This window comes from Mesocricetus auratus, unplaced genomic scaffold, assembly GCF_017639785.1.
Source record: "Mesocricetus auratus isolate SY011 unplaced genomic scaffold, BCM_Maur_2.0 Super-Scaffold_2245, whole genome shotgun sequence".
NCBI lineage: Eukaryota > Metazoa > Chordata > Mammalia > Rodentia > Cricetidae > Mesocricetus > Mesocricetus auratus.
In genome coordinates this window covers 48,138,324-48,161,402 of record NW_024429180.1, presented here as the reverse complement: position 1 = coordinate 48,161,402, position 23,079 = coordinate 48,138,324, and the positions used below count along the sequence as shown (strand labels likewise).

The 23,079-nt window shown below is 43.9% G+C and overlaps 1 protein-coding gene across 26 annotated transcripts in view; it reads left to right on the top strand.

Annotated features, from left to right (window-relative positions):
- The first annotated feature begins 231 nt into the window (after window positions 1-231).
- Window positions 232-23,079, top strand: part of Rcbtb2 (RCC1 and BTB domain containing protein 2) — a 43,526-nt gene continuing 20,678 nt past the window's right edge. Inside the window, exons 1-7 of one of the 26 annotated variants that reach the window (XM_021227688.2) lie at window positions 240-311; window positions 9,844-9,916; window positions 13,929-14,022; window positions 14,434-14,498; window positions 17,865-17,919; window positions 21,524-21,679; window positions 22,033-22,183. In XM_021227688.2, coding sequence (XP_021083347.1) covers window positions 14,482-14,498; window positions 17,865-17,919; window positions 21,524-21,679; window positions 22,033-22,183 — 379 coding nt within the window. In that variant the 5' untranslated portion in view covers window positions 240-311; window positions 9,844-9,916; window positions 13,929-14,022; window positions 14,434-14,481. Of the gene's footprint in view, window positions 312-345; window positions 462-510; window positions 528-740; window positions 871-1,272; window positions 2,077-9,843; window positions 9,917-13,928; window positions 14,023-14,433; window positions 14,499-15,257; window positions 15,270-17,864; window positions 17,920-21,523; window positions 21,680-22,032; window positions 22,184-23,079 lie in introns of those variants that run through there. The other 25 variants (XM_040731765.1, XM_021227689.2, XM_013114068.3 and 22 more) reach the window with 25 other exon arrangements.

The following is a 23,079-nucleotide window of genomic DNA, read 5'->3' as shown; positions in this document are numbered from 1 at the left end:
TTTTTGATACATGTATACACTGTGTGATTGATGGCAGAATCAAGCAAGGGGAGGAGGGAGGAGGGAGGTTACGGAGCTTTAGCCTAACTTGGGCTATTACAGAGATCCTGTTCCAAAACTATCTATTCTCTTAGTAGTTTTTGGTGTGCACTGTTGATACGAGTAGCCACTGCGTAGTATACAGTAGCTGTCATGAGCTTGCTCCTCCTAATTGAAATTTGATCACTAGATTCCCCAGTGTCCCTTTTCCCTAGTCCCAGTAACCACGGCTCTTTTGGTGTGACTTTTTAAATGCTCCTTAAATGACATCCGTAAGTATTTGTCTGGTGCCTACTTTGCTTCACATCCTCCAGGTTCATTCCACATCGTCCCAAGTGACAGAATTTCCTTCATTTTAAAACCGGACTGATCTCTGAGCCCTCGAACACCACACAATGAGGTCGGCCTCCTGGATGGAGTTGGTAAGACTGGACTAGCACACGGAGGCGCTTGCTTTGCAGCAAGCAGAAAACTCAACGCCTTTAAATGTAAGGCCGAGAACTGGAGAGGCGTGGGTCCCCCGAAATCGGGGCACTAAGACAGAATGCGGGGTACGGCACAGAGGCCAGGCTGCAGGCAGGGTCGCCGGTGCCCGGGCGGCGGAGGGAGGAGGGGCGCAGCGCGCAGCCCCCTCCCTTCTCCTTGCACCCCCTCCCCTCCCCTCGTTTCTCTTCCCACTCCGCGGCCCCCTCCTCCCTGCACGGCTGAACTCGAGAGCGCTGCCCGCCGAGCCGGGCCGCTTCAGGGGGAGGCGCCAAGTCTCCGCTGTTCCCGGCCCCGGCCGAGCAGTCCCCGCTGCCCGTAGCCCAGCGGACGGACGCGGCGCGGGAGGTAAGCGTGCGTGTGGGCGGCGGGCGCGGGCAGGGCCCCGGGGGCGAAGGCCGGGCGGAGGCCTCCCCCTGCGCCGCCCGGTACGCAGCCGCCGCGGGGGCTGGGCGAGCCTCCATCCCAGCCAGGCCGCTGGCCCGGGCCCTGGCGCGCACGCGCGGCTCGAGCCCGTGGGCGAGGTCGATGGCGCGGTTCTGGGTTCACGCTCCGTCCAGGGCCCAGGGACGGCGTAGCATTGCGCATGCGCGCAAGGCCTGGCCTGGGGGTCCTTTTTGGCGTCGCCCCAAGAGGACGACTCTGGGATTTCCGCTTCCATCTTGGGGGTGGCGGGGGGTGGCGAGGAGATGCTGGTCCCCGGGTCTCCATCCCTTCCCTGCGCACGGCGCGGACTGGTTCCTGATCACTCCGCCCGGAGCCGCCTCGCTGGCTCAGTGGCGACTCGCGCTGCTTCAGGCCTTTGGTCGCTAGGTGCAGGCATGGCGGGGAAGGCCTGGCTCTGCACCCAGGGCCGCCTGAGATTCTCAGCGCGCCTGTCGTGCGCTACTTAGAACGGAAGTGGAGGGCTTTGAAGGCTGAGGACTTTCCCAGTGCCCCTCCTTGGCGGAGATGGAACTTCCGCCTGAGTGGAAGACAGGCTTAGAGCGGAGCTTTTGCCGTTGTTCTTGACCAGGTAAAGATTTGACCCGGACTGTAACAAAGGACACTAAAGGAAAGACGCTTTCTGTCACACCCGGCCGTTGCCCTGGCGGCCCGAACTGTGCTCGGTCACCTCAGAGCACCTGACGAGACAGTAGTGAAAAACAGCTTTCCCCAATGGAGCCGCGTTGGGAATTTCCTAACTGGAAGTGTGGGTTGACGTAGCGGGCGAGAGATAGGCATAAGTGGGTGGCCCGGTCCAGGTGTGGTCCGGCCCGTCACTGACCCATCCTGTCTGGGCTCCAGTCACAGTTCCTTGGAATCCAAAGCCTGGTAGCGGAAGGAAACGACACAAGCGTCCCTCTTTAGAATGTTTTCCATCCTGCCAGAACCGTTACTTGGTGACTTAATCCCTGTCAGAGCCGAATAAAAGTGATGGAATTCCCAAACAGTCCTGTGGAAGTTGCGTTTTTGTGCATGCTCTGTGATAGTCGACTGTTTAACGGATACTGGGTTCCTCTGTATTTGCGCCTTCTCTGTAAAGTCTGTCACCTTACTGGCGATGGCATGTGGGTAAGTCAGTTTCAAGAGGCCAGGCACTGCTATGGAGAGCGTCTAACAGTGCGCTTACTTCTGTGCTTTGTAGTCTTGTGCGATGGGCTGCCGCAGACGTTTCATAGCTGGGATCCAGTGACTGCTTGGAGATTCAGAATGCATTGGGTGAAATGTAACCTCCTTGTTTCCCATTGATAACTGCCCCATACACTTTACCGAGTAGCAGGGCCACTGGAATGACACTCATCTTAAACAACACTCCCACCATGCAGGCCTTGTCTGGGGCCTTCCTGAGTGGACCACCATTCCAGAGCCTGTGCATTTGTTTCATGGTCACAAGGAAGTGGACTTTACATCTTGAAACAGTGGCATCACTTCAGAGGGAGAACTTGCCCGTCTAAAACAGCCCCTGCTCTGATTCTCCGGCCTCTTGTCCTATCCTCGGCTTGGTAGCACTTGGTGGCTATCTGATATTATACAAATCTATGATTCTCTTGTGTCTGCCCCACAATCTTTACCTACAAGGTACTTGTTAACTATGTGAGTGAAAGATTGAAATCTACTTTCTCTAGGGAGACTTTGTGCAGAACTTGTACTCCTGTTACATTTATTTTATAGGAGATGTTATCCTAGGTGTTTGGGGTTTAGCAATGAATAAAAAGATCTCTCCTCTCTGGTTGCCTGCATTCTTGTGAAAGATGATGACCAACTAACAGTTAATACTTTTGCCAGAAATTGTTAAATGCTCCAAAAACGAAATACGATTGTGAGTGCAGAGGTGGTTTGTGATTTTTAAACACTTGGTGAGTGTGGAAGGTCATATTTATGGTGGAATAAAAAGTCCTTTTAGGAGGAAATACTTCCATGCTCTGGCCTGAGGACTGCAGCAGGGTCACTATGACAAATGTCACCATCCTTTATAGTGTATAGGTGAGAGTTGAAAGTATCAGGATTGGCTGGGCAGTGGTGGTGCACGCCTTTAGTCCCAGCGCTCAGGAGGCAGAGGCAGGCTAATCTCTGTGAGTTTGAGACCAGCCTGGTCTACAAGAGCTAGTTCCAGGACAGCCTCTAAAGCTACACAGGGAAACCCTGTCTCGAAATTCCCCCTCCCAAAAAAAGTATCAGGATTTTTCAACTTAACTCACCACAGACAGTGAAGAGACTAGAATCCTTCCCATAGGAGAGACTAACCAGAAAACCACTGTGGATGTGCTTAGATCAACGATATAGCCAACCATCTGTATCCTTAGTTTTGTAAGCACAGATTTAACAAATCTTGAATTGGAAATATTATGAAAGCAATTTACTGAACATACAGAATTTTTTGAGGGGGGGTCTTAGTTAACTAAGCAAGAAAGGATATCAACTTTTTGATCTTTTTTCTTTTAAGACATGTTTTCACTCTGTAGTTCCCTAGTTCAGACTGTCCTGAAACGACTCCTTAGCATCCTCCTCCTCCAGCTGTCTAGTACCTAAATTACAGGCACCAAGCCTGGAGGGATAGCAACCATCTGCAAAGCATTTACACTGGATGTTACTTCTGTGTCTGACTGAAAATACACAGGAGGGCTGGAGAGATGGCTCAGAGGTAAAGAGCACTGGCTGCTCTTCCAGAGGTCCTGAGTTCAATTCCCAGGAACCACATGGTGGCTCACAACCATTTATAATGAGATCTTGTGCCCTCTCCTAGTTTGCAGGCAGAACACTATACATAGTAAATAAATCTTCAAAAAAAAAAAAAAAAGAAAGAAAGAAAGAAAAGAGAATACACAGAAAGGAGGATGTGCCCTGGCTGTTACAGTTTCTGTAAGTGACTTGAACTTTCACAGAGTATGTATTGATGGAGTTTGGGTCCTGCAACAGTCCCACTGTATGCTGGTTTATTTTATTGTACCTTGCAATTGCTTCTTAAGATCCCTGACATTAAGTCATGGGGACAGCTAGTGTGATGCTATGTCATGATGATATTCAGTGATCTCTATTAGAGCTTTTGTACAAGCCAGAGAGATCTAAGAAACCATTGGCTCTTGACTGTAGAGGACTTGATAGAAAATAACTGTTTCAGCAAAGTGTAGTTCCTCTGAGGTCTTTTATTTTTAAGTAAAGTAGGTCACAGACACTCCATGTTCAAGCAGTAAGAGACTACCACTGTATAGGTGTAGCTGTAAGGAGCTCTTAGTAATTTGCTTTTGTCCACAGGAGATCATCATATTTAATTTCAGTTTTAACAGATCTGAAATGAAGATACTGCAATTGTCAAAGTTTATTTGGCATTATTACAAACTAAAATTGTTCAGGAAAGGGAGATGGGGACAGAATTATCAGGGTGACAGAGAGGCATTAAGGCCTTCTGTTCAGACTGAAAACAAGGAGGTCCCTGTGGGAATGCCCCCTTAAGTAGATGGATTGCCCCTCTTGATCCTTCCAGCTTTCCTTATCTGCAGGGAACACGTGTCTCTTTCACATGGTTACCTCATTCTAACAATATGATGATCTCCAGGAAATTGAAATCATAATAGATTATTAAACATCAATCTGACATCAAAGTATGTGTTTTTAATATCTTCAGCTTTGCTAATCTAACCTGAGTTAGTATGCATTTTGTGTCCCTCCCCACCAATACATTTTGAGCTAACAAGTGCTAGTGAGTGATAGCTAATGATGCAGTGTTTTCGATCTTATGCCAAATGTCTACAAAAGGATTCCTAAGAGGAAACAAGTGGAGGTCGAGGAATTAATGTTGTAGAACCAGGGTCTTTAATAGGATAATAGCTACCACATCTGTTAATATCTGTTTATTTAAGTATTGAATGTATAAGAAATTAAATCTTATATGGACTTACAAGTGGCTTTCTGTGCCAGCCCATGACCTTCATGTAGCAACGTAAAATGTATTTTAGTTTATGTTGACTGTTTTCCACTTGGTGATGACATTCTCAGTAATCCGAAGAGACTCCCAGCATTGCTGTGGGCTGATTTACTCCAAAACCCACTGTGCGATTTGGAAACTGTTTTTGAAAACAATTACAGCAACAACTCAACTATGCAGCCACCACACAGTGTTTGCGTTCCGGAAGCATCCGGCAACACTGTCTCCTTTGTGGGTGTGCTGGCTTTCTCGCTGCTCATGGCATAGTTCTGTCCACCCGCTTATAAGCACCCCAGTGCAACTAGCAGCTGGTTAGGTGTCCTACTGTTACTGTTTGTGACTGCCAGCATCTCCTTCAAGAGGAACTGAATCACCACCAGTGCAAGTGACAATATACATATATTACCTATAACTCAAGGATGACACTAATAAAAGACATGAATGATACCTTTAAATTACTCAGCAAACATGCTTGGGGTACCCACTGGCATTTACTACGTCTGCAGCTGCCTTACATTCTGATGCCCTCCTACCGCTTTGCTTAACCCTCTCTTTGCCTCCTTAACAAGTTCCTCAGATGGGAGAAGTGGTGGTAGCATAGAGTTATGTATCACAAGGCAACTTCTTTTTTTTTTTTTTTTTTTTTTTTTTTTTGGTTTTACGAGGCAGGGTTTCTCTGTATTGTTTTGGAGGCTATCGGTCCAGCCTGGCCTCGAACTCACAGAGATCCGCCTGCCTCTGCCTCCCAAGTGCTGGGATTAAAGGCCCGGCAAGGCAACTTCTTATATATTGTTGCTCCAGTGTAACTTTAGAGCTGATCTCATTGAATTGAATTTTAAAACAACTCTTAGATTTCTCTGAAGATACCACTCCCCTTATTTATTTTCTTTTGGGACCACTTCTAATAGGTAACTATCAGCATTTAGAAGCCTCTGGTTAACTAGCCTATTTGCTGTCCACAGCATTTGAGAGTTGGATCTTCTGTCTTCACAGTACCGTGCTTTGTTCTTTTACATATTTATTTTCTAGTCACTGAAAATAACAAGCAGTAATTAGGCAAATGATCATGTGTTCTATAATCATCTTAACTCCCTCGCATGTCACTTACTTCCAAGTAATGTGCCACATGGAGTTGGGGACGCACTCATTAATGCTGATTATTTCATCAACAGCCTGTATATACCGTGTATTCTTTGCTTTGTACAGGGACATGAATGACCCTGTTCTCAGTGAGGACTAGGAAGGGATGTTTGTCATGTTATAAAGACTGTCTTTTTAAAGCCACGCGTTGGTGGCGCACGCCTTTAATCCCAGCACTCGGGAGGCAGAGGCAGGCGGATCTCTGTGAGTACGAAGCCAGCCTGATCTCCAGAGCAAGTTCCAGGACAGCCTCCAAAGCAATACAGAGAAACCCTGTCTCGAAAAACCAAAAAAAAAAAAAAAAAAAGCTATCTTTGTCTGCCAATCCTTGACTACATCGTTACTAATATTGTAGAGAAAACTCTCAAAATATAATATATTCAAATGAAGAATTGTCTGTCTGAATCAAGGATAATTTAGATATAAATTGCTAATTGATAAAAGTTTAAGAAAACAGCTGGAATTAAAAAAATACCATACAGCATATGATCCTACTTGATATTTATTTGACTTTGAAGAATGATTAGTCAAACATTGGAAGGCTGGCTCCTGAGTGTCCAGCTGTTGGCTCCTGAGTGTCCAGCTGTGAGCCTTGGGAGGTTTTAGGGATGGAGCTTCCACTGAGAGAAGGCCTTCCTTTCTCATTTTGGTTTGTTTATCAAACTGTGATATCCCAGAATGTTATTTTTGTTACTTTAAACTAAATGAGGAAATGTAGAGGAAACTATTTTTGCAGAGCTCACTATGGTGTATATATATGAACCAAGTCATGTAGCCTAGAGCAGATGGGAGAGACAGGACCAGTGAAGTGACTGACGTTCAGTAGGACAGTAGGGCACCCCACTATCATCTCCTAGCAAGGGGCCAACTTATGCTATACCAGTCACTGAAGAATTGTCCCGATATAGATACCAGCCTCTACTCTGCCGTCCAGAAACACACCCTTCCCATCGGAAAACGGGGGCACCTGGAACCTAATTTAGAGCACATATAGTAAACACTTGAGCTATCCTAGCACAACTGATATTAAACACTTTTTTTCTAGTTCAGATTCTCCTTGCAGGGCATGTATCATTCTATACTATAGTTTACTTTTAAAATGGCAGAAGAAATCTTGGTTTATTATCAATATTTTATGACATTCTCTGTCTCTAGTAAAAGCAAAGTCAACATGGTGGTACTCCGATTTTCATATTGGTTAACCTTGTCCCCTTTACAGGCTGGCTTTGAACCCCTGATCTTCCCAAGGACAGGGATTATATGTATGTGCTAGCACAGTGACTCGCAGTGAACTGTCTTGTGACTGGAAAAGTGGTGGTATACAGAGTCATTGTAATAGTTACATGGATCCTTATCAAAGCCCAGTCATGTACTCTGTGGTCGTCGGTAACACAATGAATGAGGGCTGATTGCTCTGTGCTCTTAAGCCTTATCAAATGGTCAGTTACAACATTTGTGTTATTTTGTATTGTGGCAATTTGTTCAACATTGCTAAATCTAGAAAATTACTTTTAGAGATTTATTTTTAAGTGTGTGTGTGTGTGTGTGTGCGTGTGTGCGTGTGTGCATGTGCACAGAGACTGGAAGAAGGCGTTGGATCCCTTGCAGGTGGAGTACAAGCGGTTGTGAGCTGCCCGTGGTCCTCTGGGAGAACAGGAAGCACACTTAACTGCTGAGCCATCTCCTTAGGCCCCTGGAGAATTTGTTAGTTGATGCATGGTATGTCTGTCTCACTGGTTGTCAGCCCGGTTGGTAGATTTTGCTCTCCTGTTTACTCTTTCTTAGGGGTTTTTCTCTGGTTTTGCTACTGCAGGGTACATCTAGGTGAGATTTTTTTAAAAAAACAGGATGAAGTCACTTTAACAACTTTTTTTAGCATTGAAATATGATGGAATGACGCAGGATGGTGAAGGGCAGAATAGCAGAGCAGTGAAGATTCTGGTGTAGGAGGGTAAGAATTATTTTATGAGATTTTGTTTCAGTGGTATATAGTCAGCTTTGTGTTTCTATGACAAACGCCTAAGTAAACCTTTCAAATGGAGGAAGATTTACTTTAGCTCATGGTTTCAGGCCTGTTGCTTTTGGCCAGTGGCCAAGAATCGTGGCCCTGAACTCCTTACATTGTGGCAGGCTGGAAATGGAGAGAGGAAAGGGCCAAGGATAAGATATACCCTTAGGGCTGGAGAGGTGGTCCAGTGGTTAAGAGCACTGGCTGCTCTTTTCTTCCGGAGTCTCTGTGGATAGCAGGCACACATGTGATTCACAGACAAACATATATATATATATATATATATATATATATATATATATATATATATATATATATATTTCACTTAAATACACACACATACACATCCTTCCAGGGCATATCCTCAGTAGGCTGCTTCCTCCAACTAGTCCTTACCTTCCCCAGTTTTTCAAGAGAGAGTTTCTTTGTATATTCTTGGCTGTCCTAGAACTTACTTTGTAGAAAAACTGACCTCAAACTCACAGAGATCTGCCTACCTCTACCTCCGGAGTGCTGGGATTAAAGGTGTGTGCCACCACTGCTCTTAGGCCCTATCTCAAAGGTTCCCATCATCTTCCTGTAGCCCATGAAGCTATGAGTGCAGCAATTAATCTCTTGATAAAGTTAGAGTCTTCACAATCCAGTCACCTCCCAAAGTCCACCTCCAAACACTGCTGCACTAGGGACCAAACCTTGAGCACCTGAGTTTTGGGGGAAATTTTTGAAATCCATACCATAACAGATTCCATATATGTATTAAAAAGAAACACCATAAAACAAAAAACCCAGAAGATGTTGTGGTGATCCAAACACTGGAGTTGTTCCTCAGAGTGGCTGAATTAATCTGTGGTCCTTTTAGCCTTATACAATGCGTCTTTGTCTCCACTATCACTGGGCACTGTTCCTGCTTAGTTTCTGTGGGTCTAGTGGATAAGGCTGGACTCACTGTGTTTGTGTTCCCATGATGAATTGCGTGTTGAACTTGAGCAGCTCTTAGTGCAGTGACTGCTGTTAGTAGCCTGTACCCTTGTTCCTCTAGTCCCTCGGCTTCAGTCAGTTCCGCATGCCGCAACCATCTTCTCCCATGCTGTGCAGAATCTTAGACCACCATTCTTTGTGGTCTGTGCCTTCCTTTTTGTCTTATTTAAGAAAGCTCTTGCTGAGTGAGAAGCCTACGCCTATAAACATAGCATGGGGGAGGTTGAGGCAGGATTCCGAACTTGAAGCCAGCCTGAGCTATAAAGAAGGACCCTGTCTCAATGACAAACGAAGAAGCCTAAGGAAATCTTCCTATACTTGGAGAAGTGTGAAGTTTGCCTGTTTTTATATTTCATGTGACTTCTTTTGTTGAAGAGTACAATCAGACTTTATCTGGTGTCCAGGCATGATGGCACATGTATGCAGGAGGCAGAGGTAGGTGGATCTAGAGTTCCATCTACATAGTGAATTCCAGGTCAGTCAGGGCTGCATAGGAGACCCTGTCTCCAAAACCAAAACCAAGCTTCTCTAATACATATTTTTGCATCTGTTCCATTGCTCACACTGTTAAAATCTTGTCTTGAAACTTATAAAAAATATCCAAAAGTTGCACCTTAAGTTTTTAATATTTTATATTTGAGTACCTCTACTGCTGATTTTTTTAAATAAGAGCTGATGCAATTTAAGAAACAGTTTCCTTTAATGAATAATAGGTTGTTAACGTTGGGAAATAGCATATTCTCTTTTTCAGTTTCTCTAATAGAATTTATTTGTGTGTTTATATTTTTAGTCACGTTAACTCCTTTCTGGAAGACAACTTTACAAGGACCAAATTTGGGGCTCCAGAACTCTCCAGCGACCAGGTACAGATGTCTGTGGAGGGAGGGGTCCTGGCCATTGTGTATAGAGTAATAGTGTTTGTGATGGACACAGGAAAGTTTTATAATCCTTGTCATAGGAGCAGGCAAATCCACTGTGGACTTGTGAAATGATGTCATCATTTACAAGATTCAACTTGAGAACCACTCAAATTACAAAGAAATTGCAAAACAAATCTCAGAATGGTTTCAGTAATTTTGAATTTGGTTTAGGGCACACTCGTGGCTGTCCTCTGCCTCATGATTGCAGCCAATGGGTGGCAGGTTGGACATGCCTGCTGAGGGGATCCGAGAGCAGCAGCTTTGGAAGCACCCCTGGGTTTTCTCAGCTCTGCTCTGACTGGCGGTTCCTATGGGTCGGGTTACTAAAACCGAGGCAGTAACTGTGCCTTCTTTCTTTCTTTCTTTCTTTCTTTCTTTCTTTCTTTCTTTCTTTCTTTCTTTCTTTCCTTCCTTCCTTCCTTCTTTCTTTCCTTCTTTCTTTCTGTTAGAAACAAGCTTGTTTCACATGTCAATCCCAGCTCCCTCTCCCTCCCCTCCTCTCCTGCCCTCCCCACCAGGTCCCCAGTCCCCCACCCAATCTCCACTCTGATCCCCAGTGAGGGTGAGGCCCTCCATGGTGGATCTCCAGAATCTGTCATTTCATCCAGAGCAGGGCCTAGGCCCTCCCCCAAGAGTCCCAGATGAGAGAGCATCCCATATTGTGGCTTGGGCACTCCAAGTCTATTTGTACACCAGGGACAAATACTACCCAAGGCCCCATAGATTACCTAGGCCTCCTCACTGACCTTCAGGGGGTCTGAGTTAGCCCTATGCTTTCCACATAACCATCAATCTGGGGTCCAAGAGCTCCCCCTTGTTAGGTCAACTGTTTCTGTGTGTTAAACCAGCCCAGACTTAACTCCTTTGCCCATCAGATCTCTCTTTCTGACACTGGATTCCAGGAGTTCAGTTCAGTGTTTGTCTGTGGGTATCTGCCTCTGCTTTCATCAGTCGCTGGATGAAGGTTCTGTTTCCCAGACTCTCTGGCAGTGGGAGTGTATGCAGGCACTCTCCTGATTCATGTCTAAAATCCATAAATGAGTGTTTCTCTTTTTGCAACTGGGTTACATCACTCAGGATGGTTTCTTCTAGTGCTGTCCATTTCCCTGCAAATTTCAAGATTCCATTGTAGTACTCCATTGTGTAAATGTACTACATTTTCTCTATCCACTCTTCAGGTGAGGGGCAGACTGTGCCTTGTTTCTGTGACTACTGGTCTTGATATTGCGAAGATTAAATGAGGCGCCAACCTGCACTCTAAATGAGACGCCAACCTGCACTCTAAATGAGGCGCCAACCTGCACTCTAAATGAGGCGCCAACCTGCACTCTAAATGCCAGTGTTTTTCACACCTTGCATGCGGTTTACAGTGCTAATAATAATAGTACAAGCATCTTGCAGCTGACAGGATGAGGCCACTATAACCTCTACACACTTTACCCCAAGTGATAGAAAGCAGGGAAATTGATTTTTCTCTGTTATAGGTGTCACTGACACGGTAGAAAACAAGTTTACTATTTTTTTTAAACAAAACTAGGGGATGTGTGTGCATTATTTCATATTTAGTAGTTAGTTGCTAAGTTCTTTTTAATTTTGACTGACACTGAATAACATAAAGTTAGTATTATAGTTAATCCTAATTGGCTCCAATTAATACTTCCTCTTTGAATATGTAATTTCCATGTGCCATACATATAGTTACATTTTAACCTGACCAATTCAGTAAATAGAATGGACTATTTTTACTATTTTTAAGGAGTTGGTTATACTTACAGTAATTAAAGAAAGATACTGAAAGGAATCATTTTTTTTTCTACTTAAAAAAACTCAGGATTCCCAATCTCTGACCTTAGAGTCATTTTTTTTTCTACTTAAAAAAACTCAGAGCCGGGCGTTGGTGGCGCACGCCTTTAATTCCAGCACTCGGGAGGCACAGGCAGGCGGATCTCTGTGAGTTCAAGGCCAGCCTGGTCTACAGAGTGAGTTCCAGGACAGCCTCCAAAGCCACAGAGAAACCCTGTCTCGAAAAACCAAAAAAAAAAAAAAAAAAAAAAAAAACTCAGGATTCCCAATTGTTGACCTTAGCACATATGAATATTCCCCTCCCTTTCAGCAACGGGAGACCTAAGGGGTGGTGAGGGCAGTTAACCCCATGTTTGTTCCTTTTTCTCGTCTCCATCACCCTCCCCCCTGCCTGTGAAGTTTTTCCTCCTTTCTTCTCTTCCTCATCAGTCTCTTGCCTGTTTCTTCTTCCTTCTTTCTATTTCTGTGATGCTGGCATCGAACCTGGAGCGTCATACATGCCAAGCCAGTGCACTCTCATTGAACTATGCCCTTAAGCCCAAATGTCTCTTCTTACTCTAGTGACTTCAGTGTTAAAATGCAAACAGTGTTGACAGGGAGGATGATGCTGAAAGGGGGTAGGGGCACCCCCAGATCCTTAGGCTAAGGATTGTGACTCAGTGTAGGATGCTTGCTCTGCATGGGCAGGATCCTAGATTTGATCTCCAGAACTGGGGTGTGGGAGAGTGACTCAAATGGGCATGCCAGCCCCCAATATCTGGCCCCATTTCCCAGTACTTGGAACATTATATGCGTTATGTTCTACTCTGAGCAATACGTGGTTCTAGTAGTAAAAGGACTGTGGTGTCCTCCCTGAAAGAGTTGCTGATTAGTAGAGAAAAGAAATCACACAAGAAAAATTGACGAGGCAGAAGAGGTGCGTGCTGGAGTTTGCAGAGAGAAGTGCTGAGGAATATAACAGGCCAGCCCGGGGCTGGTCAGGAGCCCCAGCAGTAACAGTCATGCTGCACTTAAAGATGCTGGGGTTTCAGTAGTTATGCTCAAGTGCTGTAATGTGGGATGCTGATTAAATATGGAAAAATATTTTTCCAGATCAAGTCATATAAATTTACAAGAGAAACTTGAAGTAATCGCTTTTAGTTTTGGTTTTGGGTCAGCAAAAGTGTAGTCCTGAATTTCGTCTCCAGTCCCTAAGTAAGCTTTTAAATATAAGGATGTCTTTTTAAAATTGACTTCCTAAACATTGTTCTCATTTTAAAATCAGGCTTTCTAAATGTCTTACTGTTTATAAAAACCTACTTGCAATTGAAAGAATTGAGAAAATTTTCATCAAGGCTATATAAAACATCGATAAAGGCCATGGTGACATTTGACCTGTTTAATTTTCTTTTCTTTTCTTTTTCTCTTTTTTGGTTTTTCGACCTAGAGTTTCACTGTGTAACAGCCTTAGCTGTCCTGGAACTGACTTTGTAGACCAGGCTGGCCTCAAGCTCATACAGATACTCCTGCTTCTGCCTGAGTGCTGGGATTAAAGGCGTGCACCATCACCAACTGGCTTGATTTTTTTTTCCCTCTGAGACAGGGTTTCTCTGTGTAGCTCTAGCTGTCCTGGAATTCACTCTGTAGACCAGGCTGGCGTCTGTCTCCCAAGTGCTGGCATTACAGGAATGCATCATTTTTAATCTAGCTTTTCTAGTTCTACATCTATTGCAGCAAATACCAAATAAAATGCTGTGATAAAAAGTTGTAGTATGCATTGCATTTAAGTAATCAGAGCAAAACTAATAAATTAGACAACATTAAATGTTATTGCATCTAGTTCTATTAAATTGCCTTTTGGAGATAAACGCTACTTTAGTTTGGGATAGCTAGTGTGTGTGTAATGGTTGAACCATAGGGAAGACTCTTCATGTCTTCCAGGAGGGCTGCCCCTGCTGTCACCTCAACCCTTGCTGTCACTTTGATGTGATGGCAGGAAATTACTAAGGAAAGAATATTCAGTGATCTTGATACATACTTGATGGCTTTTGTTTCAAACTTTTTTGTTGTTAAAGTCCAGGACAACAAGCTGCATTCATTAATTCAGCCATCCATCTATTCACTCATTCATTTTATTCATCCTTTTCATTCATTTCTCCTTTGTTTTTTCCAGCTTAGCAGATCATACAGTCTTCAGGAGTTGAGAATTCTTAAGTCTGGTCTTCACCGTGATTTGGAGCTTTCCAGTCTCAGAAAAGTTGGCCAAGGTCTAGAATTTGTTTTTCCCCATCAATAGAAAAGTCATCTGTGAGATGGAAGTTCTTGCTAATTTCCTTGTAGATAGAAAGGACCTCTATTTCTGCAGGATGACATTCCCAGACTTCAGGAGGATAATTCCTTTAAGAATTCCTGAACATTGAAAAGTGCTTGTAGGACTTATAGCTGTTGACTCCCATGCTAAAGGTTTAATCCTTCTGTCACCCAATTTACCATTTTGGGACTTAGTTTCCCTGTTAATTAGAAGTAAAGTCATTTTGTTTGTTTGGAACAAGGTCTTGCCTTGTTGCCTAGGCATCTTTCTAATTCTTTAACCTCCCAAGTGCTTACTAAAGCAGTTTTCTATGTACCTCCTTCTGGCTGGCATGGGCTCCTGATTTTACCACATACTTTTTCCTCAGGGACTGCACAGGACTGAGTCCATATGGAAGAAGAACTACCTGGTTTCTATGGAGAAAGTGGCAAGGTTAGAAAAAAGCATGCCTCGTAGCATGCATATTTTGTTGCATGAACCATATCTGTTGCTCACCTGGTGAGAGGAGCATGTAAGTCTTCCTTGGAGAAGATGCAGTGTGGTGCCTGGCACACCAATAATTAATTGTATGGGGGATAGAGGATGTGCCCAGGGCCAGCAAGGAACACATGTCACCTGGGGGTTGGGAAAGGGCTCCCTGGGATGGTGGCATTTGAACTTGATAAGGAACAAAGACTTCTGCTCACAGATGGTGACTGTAAAAGGCTTTGTTCAAATAATGTTTATTCTTTCCCCACATATTGAAAAACATTTTTAAAAAATCATAAGAAAATATGCTTCCAACTCATCATGTTCTTTTATTCTTTTCCATCACATCTGAACATTACAGTCAATCAGCTTAAGTTCATACAGTATCCAATGAATACCATTTCCCATGCAGTATCCAGTGAATATTGTTCCCCATCCTGTATCTAGGGGATATTGTTTCTCATGCAGTATCCAGTGAATATAGTTTTCCATGTAATATCCAGTGGATATTGTTCCCATCCTGTATCCAGTGGATATTGTTCCCATCCTGTATTTAGTGGATATTGTTCCCATCCTGTATCCAGTGGATATTGCTTCATATCTTTCAGCCTGCCTGTTGGTTGTTGTCTTGTATTATTATATTAAATTTACAAAGTATCTGCTCACCTCCATGAAACAGTTTAATATTAACTGTTACTTTCTTTTGTCTTTTTTCTACTCTAGGAAATAAAAAAGGTAAAATTATAATAATTGTATAATAAGTATATAAAGCCAGCATAGTGTACAGAACAACTAAACTTTTGAAATCCTACCACATGCTGACATGAATGCTTGTGTGTGAACCCTTGTAGGAATTTGTAAAAGTAGCTTAAAAACTGATAACAGAACTGGGAGACTTAGAAAACAATCGTAGAGGATTAAGTGGAGAAATGACTCAACAATCAAGAGTGATTGTTGGTCTTGCTGAGGACCAGAGCTTGGTTCCCAAACCCTTGTCACTTGACTCACAGTCACCTGCAACTTCAGCTTCAGAGGACCTGAGGCTCTCTTCTAAGTCTCTATGGCTCTATTGCTTCTCTCTCTCTCTCTCTCTCTCTCTCTCTCTCTCTCTCTCTCTCTCTCTCTCTCTCTCTCTGTCTCTCTCTCTCTGTCTCTCTCTCTCTGTCTCTCTCTCTGTCTCTCTCTGTCTCTCTCTCTCTCTCTGTCTCTCTCTCTCTGTCTCTGTCTCTCTGTCTCTCTGTCTCTCTCTCTCTGTCTCTCTCTCTCTGTCTCTCTGTCTCTCTGTCTCTCTGTCTCTCTCTCTCTCTCACACACACACACACATACACACACACACACACACACACACACACACACACAGGAGTTAATAGAAAAATTCCTAATTCCTCCTGGGAACAGATTTCATAAATTAAAAAAAAAATAAGTTCGCAGAGTCAGCAGTGAAATTTCCCTATTACATATAAAATGATACATATAAAATCCTCAAAGGTGAGGTGGTGCATTTTTTTAGATATCGTTTTACTAGGCATGCCCAACATGTCGTTTTGATTTTTCTATATAGGGCTGTATTTTCACTGAATTGTAACTGCTTGCCAGTTTGCTGTGGTCACCCAGGGGATTTCTCAGTGGCTACAGAATCTGTTCCAGACCACACACTCAGAATGTATATTAGTCTCTAATTCATTGCAGGTGTATTTCCTGTGTTAGGTTTTCCCTGGCAGAGTATTATCATCTCATTACTTGCATTTTGCAAAGAGATGCCAGCCACAGGTAGGGGTGATGGGTAGGATGTACAGGAACACCTCAGGAAGTAAATGTATAGTCAGGTAGGTACCTGGATCACCGTGGAGCTGAACTTAGTAGACACCATCTTAATGGTGACAATTGCAAGGCTCTTATTTCCTTGAAGAGTTCAGTTCCCCACATGTTTCTTGCTCATGACCAGTTGTCCTCGTTATGGTTTCTGTTCTGTGAAACAACATTATGACCATAAGCAACTTGGAAAGAAAAGGGATTATTTTGGCTTACACTTTCACATCACAGACCATCACTGGAAAAGCCAGGACAAGAACTTGAAGGCAGAGCTGATATGGAGGCCATGAAGAGGTGCTGCTTACTTGCTTGCCCTATTCATTTTCTTATATGCCCCAGGACCACCTGCCTAGTAGTAGAACACCTAAAATAGGCTGGGCCTTCCCACAGCAATCATAAGATTTGCTCACAGGCCAGTCCTATGGAGACATTTTCTTAATTAACACTCCCTATTCACAGATGACCCTACCTATTGTGTCAAGTTGTATAAAAGCTAACTAGCACACCAGCTCCTCAGCTAATCCCTCACCTGACAGTGGGCATAGAGCAGTTGAAGATGCGAGTGAAGATATTTTTGGCACACATAATGGTTGACAGATGATCAAGGCTCCAACATCTTTGTACATTACCTCATAAATGTCCTGGAACAAATTCCATGAAGCTACTACTAAATTTTTTCTCCAAAAAATATATGCATTTATAAATTAAGCTATCAGTTTGCTATGTAATAGTTCCCTCACAGACGTGAAAAATGGAGTTGTGATGACTGTTGCCAAGCCAAGCATCTAGCTGTCTGACAGATTTTAAAAGTAATGTATTCGTATGTGTGGTGTACACAGGCTGTTTGTATCTACTTTCCATTGGATTGTGACCTGGGAGGGGATAGGGACGTCTTATTTTGTGTCTTTAATTCAGTAATGCTACCATACCTGACATTGTCCTGCTCAGCAGCACTGATAAATGTAGGACAGCCGATCACATAGATCTCATTGGAATCCTAGTGGTCAGGGAATCAGGGGCCGGGTGCTATGCACATCTGTACAAGCTGACCAAGGAGAAAGTACAAACTTATGCTTGTAGACAAGTGTTTAGGAACTGGTTGGAATTTACCACTTGATTCTCAGTATTCAGGAAGCCTCTTGACTTTGTAGCAAAGGGCAGGATAAAATCCGTAAACACGCTTGAGAGGAAAAACAGCTGAGGGAGCACCTAGCCAGTCGTTGCATCTCGGCAGCGCATGCTGAGCAGCCGTTAAGGACTGTGGTGAGCTGCACAGACTCCGGACCTCCCGCACTGTGCCTGCTTAGGGGAACTTCTTACTCAGCACTCACATGGGCCTCTGTCTGTTCTCACCCACCTTGCAGGTGCTAATCTTGTGTGATTATGTAGCGAAATCTATGGTCTGATTATCGTGTAGACTAGAGATAATATATAAAAAACTATAGAAGACCACTAATAACATCTCCTTTAGATTCTTTATGCTGCTGTTTCAAACTTTATTCTTCTTAAAATTTGCAGAAGGAAAAAAAATAAAGCAGAACTCTTAGAAAATAAGATTCCTTCATATGAGGAGGTAGGTAATTTACAATAGATGCTTAGACTAAAATCTCATATCATAGTTCTATTGTCTGTGTCCTGCTTCGACAGTAACAAAAGCTCTAGAAGGAGTTCTTTTTTTCATATAAAAACTCTGATTTCCAAATTAATATAACACTACCATATAAAATCTTCAGTTTCCTGAAATACCCACAATAAAAGTAGGGACCTGCTCTATACATCTGTACAATTGCAGCTTCTTGTATATGTGAGATTTAAAAACAAAGCTGGATTCCAAATTGAGTTTTTCTTGCTTACCACTTGCAAAATGCTCTTGTATTAAAAGTAACTGAAGAAATAGTAACTAGTGCACCAGAACCAGTGACAGCCATCGCTGCTGTCCCAGATATGAAAGGGAGGCTTACGATTTGCCCGGGGAGGCATGGCTAGGAGAGCTGGATGTAGGGACTTGCAGTCAGACATTAGTTTTTTCCTTCATTTAATCAGTGCTCACTGTAACTCACCTTCATTCTCAGCAGCAATGGTGTGGTGATAAAGGTTGCTTGGGGACTGTGCTAGAGTGGTCTGTAAGGGCCCCACAGTGACACGCTAATAGGGATGGGTGCAACCCAGACAGCCTCTGCTGACTTCCAAGCTGAAGGGGAATAAATACTTTCTCAGTTGGCGGAAGCAAGCAAGTGGCTGGCCCTCTCAGAACTCCTTAATAAGGTTTGTTAGCAGCTGGTGAGAAAGAGCCCAGAAAATCTTTGTTTTTTAAAATTAAACATGAGTTTGGTGTTATTCTGGAAAATACCTTAAAGTATCATTTGATGGCATATGGGCTGTTATAAGTATATTTATAAAATATATGCATATTTTTAAAATTCAGAAGTTAAATGAAGGGACTCTGGCCATCTCAAGTGTGGTGAGCATGGTTCTGGCAGGCCTTGCCCTTCCCCATTCCCTCTGCCTTCCTAAACCATTGGATGACATTCCCAAAGCTGCCACCAAGGTCTATTCCCTTATTTGGGCACCTTTCCTCCTGAGGCTGACTACCAAGGACCAGTTTTCAAAGTATTAAAGTTCAGCAATCAGATGCCCCATTTGGTTCACCTAATTAACATGCCCAACCAAAACATACCACAGCATCCTAGCTCATCCTAACACAGACCTCCCCTTTTTGTCTTCTTAAAAACTACACCAACAAGGTCATATACTGCTGTTTTTCTGCTTAAGTCAGAAAACAGCCACTTAGCTTTTCTTCCCCACTTAATAAAAGATCTCTGTGAAAACAGGTGTGGGTGTGGTTTTTCCTAATCCATGGTCCTGGAGGGAGCTTCCATTGTTGGGGGGATCTTTTTCAGTAAATACATGTGTCCAGTGTGCAGACTGTCTTTGAGAGCACTTTATGACATGCTCCTAGGAGAGTGCACATGATCATGAAATTATCATGCACTGTTGTGGTTTTCATGAACCTTCAAGATCATGTGCTGAAGTCCAGACCCAAGACCTTAGAGTGTAATCAGTTCATATGGGGATTAGGTCATTGAAGAAGTAATTAGCTTAGTTAAGATGAAGTCTTTAAGGTTGGTCCTAACCCAATCTGATTTGTGCATTTATCAGAAGGGAAATATTCGACACACAGATATCCACATATAAGGCAGGCAGTGCACACAGACAGAAGGAAGAGAGATCCTGCAAACCAAGAAGTAGAGCCTGGACTAGACCTTTCTCTGATAGCTCTGGAAAGACAAGCTAGCTGACACCTTGATTTGCGACTTTTGAATCTCTGAAACTGTTAGTACAGTTGGCTGTTTCTGCCAGCTAGCTGTGGCTGCTGGTGCCAGTGAGCACATGAGCTGCCTGGATGGTTCTCGATGCTATGGTTGGTTTGAATGTCAACTTGTCACCAATGAGAGTCACTTGAGTAGGGTGTCTCACCAGAAGAAGTATCCTGATGGCCTTGATAGATGCGGGAAGGCCCGCCTCGATGGTGGGTGGCACCTTCAGCTAGCGTACCAGATGAAATGCTGTGTTGCTTCTTTCTCTTTGGCTTTCCCTCTGCCACCAAGTTGATGTGTCCTGTCACACTGCTGCTGCTTCCTTCTCTGAGGGCAGAACCAGCGTTTCCAAGCTTCCATCATGAACCAGGGACTACTGGTTCTCCAGGAACTTTCTGTGCTTCTAGAACCTGATTGGACTACTGAGTCCACACCTTGTTGCCTCTCAGGGAGTGTCTGGGAAGCAGAATGTGTGGTCCACGAGGAGTGTTCTGCACCCCGAGAGTCTAATGAGTTTACTAATTCATTCAAGAAGAAGTCTGGACTTTAAAGGGGTGGGCTAATGGTAGAAGGAAGATAAAACTGAATCAATCTGAATGTCAATATGAACCCATTGAACAGAGACTCGAGGTTTAATAGTGAACCTTGCACAGTGAAAAAAATAGTTGCACTATTTGGGAAAAGTCATCTACTGAGAATGGGCCTGATATTCTTTGTTTTGGTGTTGATAAAGGGATTTTAAGACGCAGGGAAACTGGAACGCTGGAGTGGATTTGTTGCTTAAAACCTAGTCCTCCACGGTGTGCAGGCCCAGAAAACATGGCCTCCACTAGTACTGTAGAAATGGTGAGAGGGTGCCGGCACATTTGAAGAGCTTCGTCGTTACCCTTTTCCTCGTGCCAGACCTTGGAGTAGGAGATGCTGCTGCTCAGTTCATCCAATAGCCTTTAACTCTCCAGCCCCATTTGGATGAATTAAATGTGATAGACTTAATTGGGCCTCAGAGCAGCAGGGGCCAGGAGGCAGCATAGAATCGCCAAGGCAGGATGAACATGCTTACCACCATAATGGGACCATGGGGAAAGTGATGTCCACAATGGCCTGACCCATGGGCAGCTCAGGGAAAGTGACTTTTATGGTGGCATGACTTGCATTGGACCTTCGAGACTGGCAAGTCAGTTGTGGTGTTTCCTGAGACAAAATAGACACATTTTAGTTTTTTGTTTAATTTCTACATGCACAAGGCTCTAGAGCAAAGGAAAAATGCTACATTTGATTGTAGTAATGGGGATTCCTGGCCCATCAGTCAGTTTTCAGCTGGAGCCAGTTTACAGACCCAGAACCCCTTGAGTGAAGGGAAGGCCAGGTCTCCCAGAGGGACAATCGCACTAGAAAACCTAAGAATTATACTGTTAGCCAGGATGTATACGAGTTATACTGTTAGCCCTTCTCCCATCCTTCGCCCAGAGGGACCTACATCTGTTTGCTTGAGTAACCGTACATAGGGACAGCAGATGCACTGGCCTCCCTCCTTCCTCCAGCCTGGACTTGCTTAACCTTTTCCACAACTGCATTTAAACCATTGCCAATATTTAATGTGCTGCTAACATTCAGCTGGCCAAGGTCCAGACTTAGATGAGTTGGGTGTCTCTGAGATCTGATTTTGCCCAGGCCACCGGCACCTGGTCTGGGAGCAGTACTCGAGAGTGGGCTCTGCAGCTGTGAGTGGCTCTCTGCAACAGACAACACCAGATGTGGATTACTCTTCAAGCCAGTTTCCTCTGCAAAAACAAGAGTCAAGGGATGTTTTCTGTTTGTTTGAAATTGGTCGTCTCAGTTCATAAGTCTTGTTCCTTTCAGCCAGTACAGGCTACCCTGTCATCATTGAAGATGCTAGATGTGGGGAAGTGGCCAATCTTTTCCCTTTGTTCTGAGGAAGAGCTGCAGACGATTCATCAGGCTTGTGTCTTTGGCAGTGCTGGCAATGAAGTTTTATACACCACAGTCAATGATGAGGTAATTTTGAAAAAAATATTCAACCACCCATATTTTTAGTAATGGGTTTATAAGTTGAAGACCTTGGGGGAAGTACAGAATGAAGCCTTTAAGCAGAAGTACGGAAAGACAATTTTTGTTTGTTTGTTTGTTTGTTTCCTTTTTCAAGACAGGGTTTCTCTGTGTAGTCCTGGCTGTCCTGGAGCTTGCTTTGTAGACTAGGCTGGCCTCGAACTCAGAGATCCTCCTACCTCTGCCTCCCAAGTGCTGGGATTAAAGGTGTGCACCACCACCACCTGTCTGAAAAGACTGTCTGAGGTAACTTACAGATTTTTCAGAAATTTGCTTCCTTGAACTGGGTATTTTTTCCACAGATTTTTGTGCTCGGCACAAACTGCAGTGGCTGTCTGGGGATAGGTGACATTCAGAGCACCATTGAGCCTCGGAGACTGGATTCTTTAACTGGCAAAAAGATAGCCAGCCTCAGCTATGGGAGTGGCCCACACATCGTCCTTGCAACAGCAGGTAATAGGAGCTCAATGGATAGATTTAGGCCATTGCTTACTTGTTAAGAAATAAGATCAGGACGCCTTGGAATTGAGAGTAAGCATTGCTGGCTCTGCCCTATGGGCTTGGCCATGCGTTGGGCAACATGGAGTATGACTGTACTTGAATAGCAGAGTATGGTGGTTTAACACAGGGGGTCTAAATGGATGAAAGTGAATGGACCCAGCCCTTCCATTCCCCATGCAGTGAGTGTAATTATTATGTGAGAACTCTGCTTGCTTTGGATCTTAGGAAGCCTACACTTTGATCTTAGGTTCCTGACCTATAAATTCAGAGGTCAAATGTTGATTCCACCATTCCCTCTAAGCATTCTGTAATTCTTCACATCGAGTACTGACTGATAAAAGCTGGCCTTAGTATAGGGAAAGCATTCTCTTGGCAACATCATGAACTCACAGTTACACAGCATTAGAATTAAATTATGCCTTTGAGGTACAAGTTCTGGGAATTTGGGTGGGGCTTTTCAGTAATAGGCAAGATTATTCAGAACATTTCTTCATTCAAAAAATAGCTAAAGTCTGGGGCTGGAGTGATGGCTTAGCAGTTTAGAAGAGGCGAATAGTGAAGTTAGGGTAGAGGAGACTGTTTAGCACCCACCTGCTCAGCTGATGCTGAGCTGTTGTTAGTTCTCTTAAAGTGAGGGTTACAGGTCAAGAGGTCAAGGTCCCGTGTAACTGAAGTGTAATAGATCTCCCACAGATTGGGACTGCAAAGGCTACACTCACAGCCTGGGATTTGCCACTTCCTAAGGATTGAACAGCAGAATTGTTTCTGCTTGGAGCACACCAGGGAAAGAAAAGGAGAAAATGAAGCAAAGCACCCCCAGAGTTGGCAGCTGTAGGTTTCCGTCACGT